Source organism: Sparassis crispa (genome assembly GCF_003851025.1).
Source record: "Sparassis crispa DNA, contig_000003F, whole genome shotgun sequence".
Classification (NCBI taxonomy): domain Eukaryota; kingdom Fungi; phylum Basidiomycota; class Agaricomycetes; order Polyporales; family Sparassidaceae; genus Sparassis; species Sparassis crispa.
Window position 1 is genome coordinate 21498 of NW_020939750.1, and position 10825 is coordinate 32322.

At 53.7% G+C, this 10825-nt stretch overlaps 6 protein-coding genes across 6 annotated transcripts; 2 read left to right on the forward strand and 4 right to left on the reverse strand.

Annotated features, from left to right (window-relative positions):
* Positions 1-928: 928 nt before the first annotated feature.
* Positions 929-2105, reverse strand: SCP_0400090 (hypothetical protein; the record flags this gene model as incomplete). Its single annotated transcript, XM_027756750.1, has 2 exons — positions 929-1366; positions 1416-2105. 2 exons carry the CDS (start codon positions 2103-2105, stop codon positions 929-931), a joined length of 1128 nt encoding a protein of 375 aa, XP_027612551.1.
* A 348-nt stretch (positions 2106-2453) lies between these two features.
* SCP_0400100 (Glutaredoxin-like protein) lies at positions 2454-2815 on the forward strand (the record flags this gene model as incomplete). The annotated part of the gene is made up of 2 exons (XM_027756751.1): positions 2454-2522; positions 2579-2815. 2 exons carry the CDS (start codon positions 2454-2456, stop codon positions 2813-2815), a joined length of 306 nt encoding a protein of 101 aa, XP_027612552.1.
* A 239-nt stretch (positions 2816-3054) lies between these two features.
* SCP_0400110 (hypothetical protein) lies at positions 3055-3840 on the forward strand (the record flags this gene model as incomplete). The annotated part of the gene is made up of 1 exon (XM_027756752.1): positions 3055-3840. The coding sequence occupies one exon, from the start codon at positions 3055-3057 to the stop codon at positions 3838-3840; it is 786 nt and encodes a 261-aa protein (XP_027612553.1).
* Positions 3841-4126: 286 nt separating this feature from the next.
* Positions 4127-5206, reverse strand: SCP_0400120 (hypothetical protein; the record flags this gene model as incomplete). The annotated part of the gene is made up of 4 exons (XM_027756753.1): positions 4127-4350; positions 4407-4921; positions 4977-5133; positions 5188-5206. 4 exons carry the CDS (start codon positions 5204-5206, stop codon positions 4127-4129), a joined length of 915 nt encoding a protein of 304 aa, XP_027612554.1.
* Positions 5207-5874: 668 nt separating this feature from the next.
* On the reverse strand, positions 5875-7616 carry SCP_0400130 (acetyl-CoA synthetase-like protein; the record flags this gene model as incomplete). Its single annotated transcript, XM_027756754.1, has 3 exons — positions 5875-6835; positions 6892-7323; positions 7384-7616. The coding sequence occupies 3 exons, from the start codon at positions 7614-7616 to the stop codon at positions 5875-5877; spliced, it is 1626 nt and encodes a 541-aa protein (XP_027612555.1).
* Positions 7617-8346: 730 nt separating this feature from the next.
* Positions 8347-10476, reverse strand: SCP_0400140 (Uncharacterized MFS-type transporter; the record flags this gene model as incomplete). The annotated part of the gene is made up of 8 exons (XM_027756755.1): positions 8347-8609; positions 8665-8995; positions 9059-9126; positions 9182-9374; positions 9424-9668; positions 9722-9776; positions 9830-10005; positions 10062-10476. The coding sequence occupies 8 exons, from the start codon at positions 10474-10476 to the stop codon at positions 8347-8349; spliced, it is 1746 nt and encodes a 581-aa protein (XP_027612556.1).
* Positions 10477-10825: the final 349 nt, after the last annotated feature.

Sequence of the window (10825 nt, forward strand, 5' to 3'; positions counted from 1 at the left end):
CAGGCATGCTGGTTCCGCTTGAGTCCGAAGGCGACTCTGAATCTCAGGCTGTTCGGTTGTATTTCGAGTTGGACGTTCGCTATCATTAATCTGACGACTGACACCTGCGACACCAGCTCAACGTGCAACAGCTGTGCCCAAACGTACATCAGCGACGTGCCCAACGCCGATCCCGCACGACGGGGCTGTTTGTCGGCAAGTTGCGCACGATCATCGGTCCGTGTTCAGGCTGTACGACGCTTAAAGATAACTGCGAACACGGAGGGGTGTGTGTGCACGCCTCGCCGGAGAAGACTTATCATGGCAAGCTCGGTCTATCTGCCACGCTTCCCTACCCGGGCGAGTACTACCTCAAAGGTGGAAGCATCGCGAACCTTCGACTGTGACGCGACGAGACTGCGAGGCGAAAGCTTTCGCCGAGAGATTGTTCGTGCCAACGTAAACGATTATCGATCTGCCCAGCGGTCTGAACCATGTATAACGTTATGGTCTGTACATTGTCTCATCCCTGGTAGTTTAGGCGATATCGATGCGCGGCAGCTTCAAATTTGTTATCGATTCGAGGAATGTCGTTCCTGCAGGAGATGCATATCGTTCCTGCAGATCCTGAGAGATCGCCCTCTACTTCAGAGTAGCAGTCTTTGCGGTGAGATGCTGGACTTCCTTCATTGATCACCTCCGAGAACATAGCATACACGTATGTAGAACCGTGACCAAATGATAGCGCCAATGCACGTTATGTACTGTATGTAGGGTTTGAATCAGCAGGATGAACACGGCAGAGGTAACAGCCACAACGGTGCTAAGATTATAACGAAATACAGACGACTGAGTCCAGACCGCAAGTGTCGCACACCAACATCTCGTAGAATATCACGGGGAAAACGATGCTGTAGGAAAGAAACAATTAGAAACGGATAAAGAAAGCTCATCGCTCAAGCTTGCCAGCTACGCCCGCCGCCTCGTCCCTCGCCTGCCCCAGCTGCGGGTCAATGCCCACCACGCCGTTCCGTTGGTCTGATTGCGCAGAGCCTGCTGATAAATGTGGGTCCAGGGACTCCGCGGATGGGCCTGGAGGACCGACGGACGCGGAGACGGACGCAGACGAAGACGGCGCCGTCCCAGGCTGCTGCTGTTGCTGTGCGTCGGGGTCGACTATGGCAGAGCGGAAAGGGGAGGGCGCGACGAGCGGGCGATGAAAGCGTGCGCGGAAGTCGTTCGGCGGTGCCTGCGAGGGGTCGTGCACGTACGGGTGCGTCACGCCATGGTCGTTCATCTGGTACGGCGCGTTCGGGTCGTGCATGGCAGACCCGTCTGGCGCTTTCTGAGCGTTCCCGGGATGGTGCGCGAAGGCATGCATCCGACGCTGGGTACAGGGTCAGCGGTTAGCGTATGGGGGTGCAGCGGGTGCTAACCTGTTGGTCCCAGTGGTCCCAAGCCTGCGCGATGATGGGCTCCAATGAGGCCAACTCCTCGTTGGTCATATTGAGTGTCCGCAGGAGATGCTGCTTGAGCAGCGGTGCGCAGGAAAAGGAGAGGAGGAGAGTCGAGGCGAAGGTCTGGCCACCGAGGGGCTGGCCCTGGGGAAAGGGTGGTTCGTGCATGGGATGCGTATGTGGCGGTTGGTGAGGTGGCATTTCGTGAGGCATGACAGGCTGATATTGTCCGTCCGCGTTCATGCGGTACTGCACCTCCTCCATGCCCGGCAGAATTTCGTTCCCCATATCCAGCCCCAACTCCCGCAACTTCCGCGCCTTCACCAAAGCGCGGTGCTTCCTTTGCCGCTCTCGCGCTGCAGCACGAACCCTATCCCGCTTGGCAAGTTCTTCCATGCTGAATTCGTCGCCCTTGTAGACATCCGAGATGGACTGAGGGTCGGGTATCGGCTGCTCGACCTGGGGCGCACCGGCCTGGACCTGAGACAAAGCAAGAATATTATTTAGCCCCGCCTGGCGGTCGCGCTCGCGCTTCCGACGCTGTCGCTCCGCTGCTTTCTCGCGCTTGTGTCTCTGGCTGGGAGTCTCGTTCTCGCGGGAACGCTTGCGGGACGAGGAGGCGGTGGGGGGGATATTGTTAGGGTCGTGATGGTGGACGTTCATGTCCATGGTGGAAAAAATTTGATTGTATATATTGCGAGGATGTATATCCCGAGAGTGCTCGCCGGATCGCGTTACACTTGTAGCCGTTTCTGTGCTGGGTGCGGGTAGGCCAGTGACAATTCGTGACGAGAGAGTGACAAACAGCAGCCAAACCCCCTGTCACGGCCTCTTATATACCCTCGGTGGCGTGGGAATATCGCTAACTCTCCAACAGTCTCCGACTTCCTCTCCGCCACACCGTGACCCATCCTTCCTTCGACAGCATCCAGGTAATCCGCAGGTAAATCATGTCCTCGTATTCTTCAGGGCATTACAGAAGTTCAGAATGTGCTCCTCAAGCTAGCAATCGGTCAAATGGCGTCTCACATAGGCCGGATCGCCAGGTTGACTCTTTTCTCCGGCCCAAATTGTTCCCTTTGCGACGTGTGTTCCTATTTTCGTAACACAATAACCTCATGCTGACTGCGGCCTTTCGACAGGTAGCGAAGGCGGAGCTCGCCAAGGTCAGACAACAGCGCCCGTTCGAGCTCGAGACGATCAATATCCAGGACAAAGGGCAGGAGCGCTGGAAGCGCAAATACGTATACTGGATTCCCGCATTGCACCTCGACGGCAAGGAAGTCGCGAAAGGTCGCTGGGACGCACAGACCGTTATCCAAGCGCTCGATGCGTGGAAGCAGTCCCAATGCGGGGAAGAAGACACGAAGAACGGCTGAGCCCGGACGTTCCTCGGGCTCCTCTCTACGTGGATACACAGATTTCCCAGGATATAGGCCCCCCAAATACTATTCCCTTATATTATCGCTATTCTGAGAAAATCCTCGGTCTGGACGAAGACGCGGATTTGCCATCTGTTGGCGAATTGCGCTACTGCTTCAACTGTGGATCTCCCGAACATACGGTCTCAGCGTGTCACGAACCATCTGAACTAGCCCTGATATCTCTCAGCCGGCAGATGTTTTTCTTCTACAAAGGAGGGCGTCCCGAGCCCTTCCGTCGCATCCACGAAGTCGCCGAATGGAAACGCCAACGGATAGATTGGTTAGCAACATTTCATCCTGGATATGTTAGTGGTACTCTTTTACGGGATGCTCTGGGGCTACAGGATGGCGATTTCGGAGAGAACGTCGAGTGGCTGTGGAACATGGCTTACTGGGGTTATCCCAAGGGCTGGGTCAGCGACGTCGATCCGCGGGAGCGAGTCTGGAAACGCATCTCAGAGCAGGTGACGGATACTCTGGAGAACACTGAAGACGAGCATCTCTCATTGATCATTCACGGTGACGGCGAGGAAGAGCATGTCTTGCTTCCTCAACAGAACTCTTTTGTCAAAGGTCTTTCTCCGGAAGAAGGCGACAATGACTGTGACCTGGAAGACTGTGACCTGGAAAACCGTGATCTGGAAATATCTGTCTCAGACCCTCCTAGGGCAACAATAGTGCGGCGCTGGGCCATGTACCCGGACACTTACTTTCAATCATCGCTGCTACCTGTTTACAATGGTCACAAGCTTTCTCGAAGAGAACATGTCTTCCTTGGACCTACGCCGACTTACTTTGCAAGTAGTCGAGGCAGCATCGCGCAGCAAGCTCAGAGTGCATCCTGCAGTCTTCCCGCTGCATCTAATCTCTCTCCTTTTGTGCATATACTGCCGCCTCCTTCCCCGAGCTCTACGCAATCCCTTCAGAATACCGTGCAGACTGATTACGGAGGAGAGGCTGACATGGACCTATCTGACTAATCTAAGTACTGACACTCTGTAATTCGCTCACTGTGCTCGTTCTCCAAATTGATATATATTCTCCAGCCTCAGGCGATAAAAGAATGTATTAATGTTCTAGCAGTGCGTCTTCCCGCTCGTTTCTAAATTACATTAACCGTCGTGTAATGCAGATAATACAGGCGACTGGGCCGCGTCGAGTTAGTGCTACATCGAGAAACAGGCGTAGGCGAGCAGCGTGAGGTCCAAGACCGGCATAAGCGAACGTTGGCGGGGGTCATATATCGTACACGAGTGGCGCGCGCTCTCAAAGCGCGGTATTACTCGACTTGAAGATCGACTTTGTTAGGACAGGGTAATGCGGAGCATCGTACGTCGTCTGTGGTGTGTTCGGGTAATGCGAAGATTCGTCCTCCGATGCTTCGGAGCGTGCGTCGTCTGACTGTACGGAGTGGTGGGATGGCGGGTGTTGGTTGCGGGGAGCAGGGGCATAGCGGGACATGCTCTCGAGGGGCCTGCTGATCACGTAGCCTATACGACACGTAGGTCAATCACCTCACTTCTCATCTTTCAGAAGGAAAACTCACCGTTATGAGCCGCCGCCTTCTCGCCTTGCCTCCCGAAGCCATACCCTCTCTTCTCTGGGTCCTCCGTCGTCTCTGTGGTCCTACCTGTCTTGCCGAACAAGTTTGACACGAACGTCGACGAGGGTCGCGTGAACTTCGGAGCGAGTTCAAGGGTCCTCGGGAGGACGCCCTTACGCTCATTGCGCCACTCGGTGATAGAGCGCTTCCACTTGGCCTTCTCGCGGAAGATGAGGCCTGCGAGGATGTTAACGCATCCAAGCGCAAAGAGGAAGAACGCGGCGACAAGGGTGAAGTCGTCGACGTGATGAGAGAGGATCGCCGCGCCGAGGAGGCACTGGAAGGTACCAATGGACCCGAGCCCAAAGGAGCGCCCGAGCACGGGGAAGAACCTTTCGAAGAACGCTGCGGGCCACCCGATCTCGGACATTATAAGCACGATCACCTCGAATATGATGAGGAGCCGGTTGAGGATCGCCCAAAAGATGCCCGCGGGCTGGTTTGGCACGTCGCTACCTCTGTGGCCATGGCTATGTCAGCGCGTTTCTCATACGTGGTGGCCAGGATACGCACGGTACGTAGTCACAATCCGGTACTTGGTCTGCGGGGAGCGCCATGAAGCGGTTCACGGCCTCCACGTCGATGACGATGACGAAGATGCTGCTGGCAAATACCAGTAACAAGGAGACAATACTGAGGATGCGGACTACATTGAGGCCAATAAAGATATCTGACTCGCAAACGCTGTCAGTGGCGATCGCAACCAAGCTGCAACATTACTCACATCCACGAGGAGGCAACATTCTTGAACTGGACCTTGAATATAAAAGAGAAAGAAAGTATGGGTTGTTTCGACGATCTAGCGGTGTCGAGAAACTGGAAGCAAGAGAGAGATGCAACTGGCTTGAAGCAAAGAGGGTGTCCCAGCACCGAATGTGAACGTGGAGGGGAGGGCCTAACCAGGAGGATGTAATCAGTCACAAACCTCGGCCTCAAGGATTTATAGTAAGTGCTGCGGGAAACGGGCATTGTACTGCTGTCACACATCCTTTTGTAGTCAAAATATAGCGAAGCGCAACGCATGCCGCTCTCATTGTTTAGACAATAGGGAGTGTGTGTCAAACGACAATGGCTTCCTGTTTAGGACAGTCGCTTCTCTTACGTAATACAAACAGATCGGTGGCGGTAACCGTGACGAACAAACTGGCAGTTTTCGCATTGCAATTGGCAAGCGGATTGCTATGTGAGTAGCGTCCGCCATAACTACCTTCTGCAAGTGTACCAAGTCGTTGGCCCGGGTGAGCATACCGAGTTTTGTCTGGTGCATGTTGACATCTCGCTTCGCGCTTGTCCGTCATCGATGATTTGTACACGTACAGTCGCTATCGCGAAGTATATGTACACTCCCATGCTTTTGTTACCGACACGATTCCCCGGATACCTATTCACGAGGTCCTCTTCCTGACGACTGTCAGAAAATTGGGCGGTAAATCTCATCAAGTTCCGCTTTGAAGGCAATCTCCACCGCCTGCCGGCGAATATTCCCCTTCGTCGATGTACGCGGAAGGGAATTCGGCGGAACGACGAAGACAAACTTTGTGGAAACAATCTGCTCATGGAGATACCGCTCTGCTTGTGAGTGCTGCGTCCGGCGGAGAATTTCTTCTTTCAGCGCTTCCGCATCAACCGTCCCCCTTCCTTCGACGAAAAGCGCAGGAGAAGGCCGCCCTGTGCCCACCACCACGCAGTCGAAGACGAGCTCCTTGCATGTTGAACGGACTTCGTCTTCGATCGCTTTAGTGTCGCATCTAAGCCCGTTCTCGCTCTTGATCCAGTCGTCTTCCCGTCCACGGAATACATAGCATCCGGGCGACACCTCCTGGAATAAGTCGCGAGTGTGGAAATGACCATCGACATCCCGTAGTGAATAGTGTGGGCAGTCACCAGAATCGGAGAGGACAACGAGTTCCAGAAGAGGCGAGGCATCGAGGGCGTTGGAGGCCCTTATATCACTGACAGGACAGAACCTGTAGGATACGCCTTCCAGTGGTCGCAGGAGGTGAGCGTTGGAATCTCGTCCTCCGATGGACAGTAACATGGATCCCCCGCACTCCGTGGTGCCATACAGATTGCGCAGCACAATGCCATTGCTCAATGCCCACTCTTTATCTTCTTGTGAAAGTGGCAGTCCAGAATAAAGGACCTCGTCCAAACTCTGCAACCTGGCGAGGAACGCTACGTCCTGTCTCGCCCTCCGGAGGTGTATCCCCAGGAAGGTGGAAAACTGCATGAGGCGATTGAGCCCGCAGCGTGTAATCATGTCCACCAACTCGTCGGACGAGAATGCGATCGTCGTTGGCTGAACAAGGCATGCACCATGCTGCATGGCGCCTAGTACCATAAAAGTCTGTCCAATGTGACACATGCTTCCCCTGGTGAGCTGAACATGAGCTTGTATTCACCGGCATATTATAGATACATAGCTCACATCCAGGCGGTAACATCCTGCTTCCTCGGGTCGTATGTTATGCCACCTTGTTTCGTTTTCGCGATGAGTGCATCCAGCCACCGATAGCTGCATGGGACGAGTTTCGGTCTTCTCGAGCTCGACCCAGATGTATGGAAGATCATGGCAATATCCTCGGCTGCCGAAGCCTTGTGTACGGGAGGTAATGCGATATCATCCACGTCCATGACCATGGCGTGTATATCTCGAACGGCGATATGCACTGGTATTGGGCAATTGGTTGACATAGACGCGAACGAGGGATCAATAATGAGCGCATGCGCATTGGTCTGGGACAGCAGCTCGTATGCGGCTCCAGGATTGGGTAACAGAAGGGATAAAGCCTGCGGAACAAAACCGGCCCTGGCAACTCCAAAAATGTGAAGGACATCGGTGTATTCTGTACCACCAACCCTACCACAGGCACCGCTTCAGTAAGTGGTCGTTCAATGCGCGAGGATACATTTGACGTACCATAGTCCAACAACAGAACGCAGGGGGGTGGCACTTTCATTCAGAGTGCGAAGCCAGTATCGAGCAGCGAGCTCAACGTCTTGCAGAAACTGCGGGAACGTGATGGTGTACCAATCTCTTTTGCCGATTCCCTCAGCGTGTACGGGCTGCCGTGGCACCATGAAGATTGGGCGGGAGGCATACCGAGCTGAGCTCTCTTCAAGCAAGGTGAGATGGGTGTGCAGGGGGCCCATCGTGGAATATCTGGACGAGCCTACAAGCTATGTGCATGTCCTTTATGTGCACTACGGCGGGGAACTTTCGGGGAATTCGATCGCCACGTTCATAGCCAGGAGCGGCGTTTATTTTTTGTTGACTGCTGGATGGTACCTCGGCTGCGACGGGGCGCCTTGCCAATCTGTCAATCCAAACCACATGGGCTGAGAACTTGCTAAGAACTGAAGTTCAGGTCGTGATAGGGTGAGAACCTGGTCATCTGGTTTGAGTCTATCCAACTGCCAGCGTGGCGCTGCGACGCACGGAGATCTAAAACATGACCGAGACATACGGTCTCATTGGGTGCCACCATGCTAGCAAGACAGACAGACCGGAATATCGAGGGAGGTACGTAGAAGGCCCTCACCCCTGTCCCTTAAAAACTCGGGCGGTGAACGTGCCGTGGGCACTGTCGACGTTCTCGTAGTGTGAGCGACGGACGCCTGAGGCTATCCAAAGTCCCAGAAAAAATACTCTATTGTCAGAACATCAAACAATCGTGGATGCTTGCATTAAGGACGAACTACTGCTACTGATACTTCTAACGACGTGCGTATCCGGTCGGGCGTGAACAAATAATTTACATGCGGCGACCTCTATAGATGATGTGCGTGGAGCAGAGCGATTAAATGCGATGGGATGTGGCAAAATTGGTATGAAGGGTCCAGGGGTAATAAATTCCTGAAAGGACAGCAGTTGCGAGGATGTCTACGCTGCACGACTTGAGCGCGCCCGGATGGCTTTGCCGTATCGGTAGAAGAGGAAGGGGATCGGAATCATTGCTAGTGAGATGAAGCCCCAGACGGAGGCTGCCCAGCCGTTGCCGAGGTTGTGGTACATCGCCGTGATAAACAACGGCATGGCAGCGCCAGAGCCTGAACGAATGACGGTCTTGGCCGCGAGCGCGGACGCGACGTAGCCCGGGAAGGCGTCGATAAGATATGCGTTTGCGGAGAAGTAGATGATAACCACTACAAAGAAACCATGAGAATTGACAAGGGCATCGCTGAAAGACGAGATACGCACTGCCAAAGCCAAAGGGAATACCCGAGATACATGGCCCGACCCAGTTACCACCTCCGGGCATCACAACTGGGGGAGCCGTCCATCCAAAGATGAACAGAGATACGGGCACGAACCAACAACCAATGAGCATGCCAACCAGTCGATCCTCTGGATCAGCGTGTCCCCCTTTCGCTTCAGCACGCACGCGATAGTTTGCCTCAACGAACGGCATGGCGACGAGCGCCAGTAAGAGGCCGATAATCACAGATAAGAAGGTGAGACCAGTTAGTCCGTTGTCGAAGTTGTATCCGCCCCGTCCAAATACAACAGGGAAACTGAAGAAGAACGCATACTATAAAATACACGGGAGTGAGATGATGATATCACTCAGCCAAAGATAGCCAGTGCCGCTTACAAGGAGACCGTAAATGAGGGCTATGTAAAGGGACATTAGCAGAAGAATGGGCTCCGTCACGAGCATCTCTAAAACATAGTCGTCAACACGCGATGGACCAGCAAGGCGATATATATAACTTACGGAATGGGCGCAAAAGCGTCTCAGTGAGCATTTCCGAGAACGAGGCCCTGAACAGTTCTTGCTCAGTGGTGATGTTGGGATCTCCTGTCTCTTCACGCAGACGTATGGCACGCTTGTGCAGAATAGCAGGGGCAAACGTCTCAGGTATCGTCGCAATGAAGATTGCAGTAACACCACAGAAGATCATGTTCACCTTCGATATTGATCAGTCAAAGGAGGACACGAGAAATTACGCAGCATACCCAGAATAACCACCGCCAACCAATAGTCTCACCCACAAAGCCACCGACGACTGGACCAAGAACGGGTCCACCGTACGGGGCTGCAGCGAACAGAGCAATCGCAAAACCACGCTCATTGTTGTCCCAGATGTCCGAGATTGTACCACCTGCCAGTGTGAGAGGTGAGGAGGCAAAGATGCCGCAGAGGAAACGACAGATGAGCAAGGTTTGGATATTCTTTGCGACAGCACATGGAATGTTGAAGACTACGCGTCGCGCGATTAGGTCATCCAGATAAATAGGAGACGTAGATACTCACTGACGTAAAGAATACTCGGGATCACCCAGATTGGTCTACGCCCCAGCATTTCGCTCTAAGGGCGCGTCAGTTATCACATAGCCGAATGCGAGAGAACAAGTGACTCACAAGAGGCGACCATGCCAGAGGACCAAGACCAAAGCCGCAGACCATAAGAGAAACGCTCAATGCGATGACGACTTCTCCTACATGGAACTCTTTCTCGAGTCCATCAAAATCGCCTGTAACGACAGCACTCCCGAACGCAGCAGCAACGACAGACATTGCACAGACGGCAGTAAGGTCTATACACGAGCGTTCAGTACGACAAAGAACAATCGACAACCGGAAGGAGACGTACACCAACGATAGGCTTTCGACCAGTTCCGTGGATCCTCAGGATCGTTCTTCAACCACGTCACCAATCTCACGTCGCGAAGAGTTGCAGCTTTCTCCGGATCGCGCAGCGCATCAGGGATAACAGATAGGTGGGTAGGAATGGGACGTAGAGCAAGATCAGCCTGGACATAACCCGTTCGCGAAGTAGTACGATATTCGTCAGTGAATCCACCCCGAGTGAGATTAGTGGTCTCGTATGGAAAACTCAGATCCGCACGACGGGCATCATGCGAAGCCGGGATGAAATTTGGGAGATCAATAGTGTCTTCGGAATGTACGGAAACGCTGTCGCGAGGGTGTTCACCCGACTTGACCGACTGAGCGTCGGACTCGGGCACAGCGATGGTGGCGGTCTCGCTCTGTGGAGGTTGTGTCATGATGCGCCGCGTTGAGAACCAGAGAAACTAGGAAAATGAGAAAGGAAAAGAAGAAACTGAGAAAGGAAACGATTCTGCATTTTTCAGGCTCTGGTCCTATTATATAGGAGCGGAGAAAGCGGGATGTGCAGTCGGGAGTGGTGGCGCAGCAATTACAGATGTCGGGATAACGGATGGGCTGGCCATGGCGTGTAAAAGGTTAACATACCAAATGGAGACAGAAAACAGCGTTGGACACCGATGTAATCCGAGGTCAACAAGGGTAACGAACGGCTTGCTACGCTTGTTGAGCTCGGAGTGCTCGATGCGAGCCTCGGAGCAGCTTAAGCGCCCATCGGAGCGCCCACAA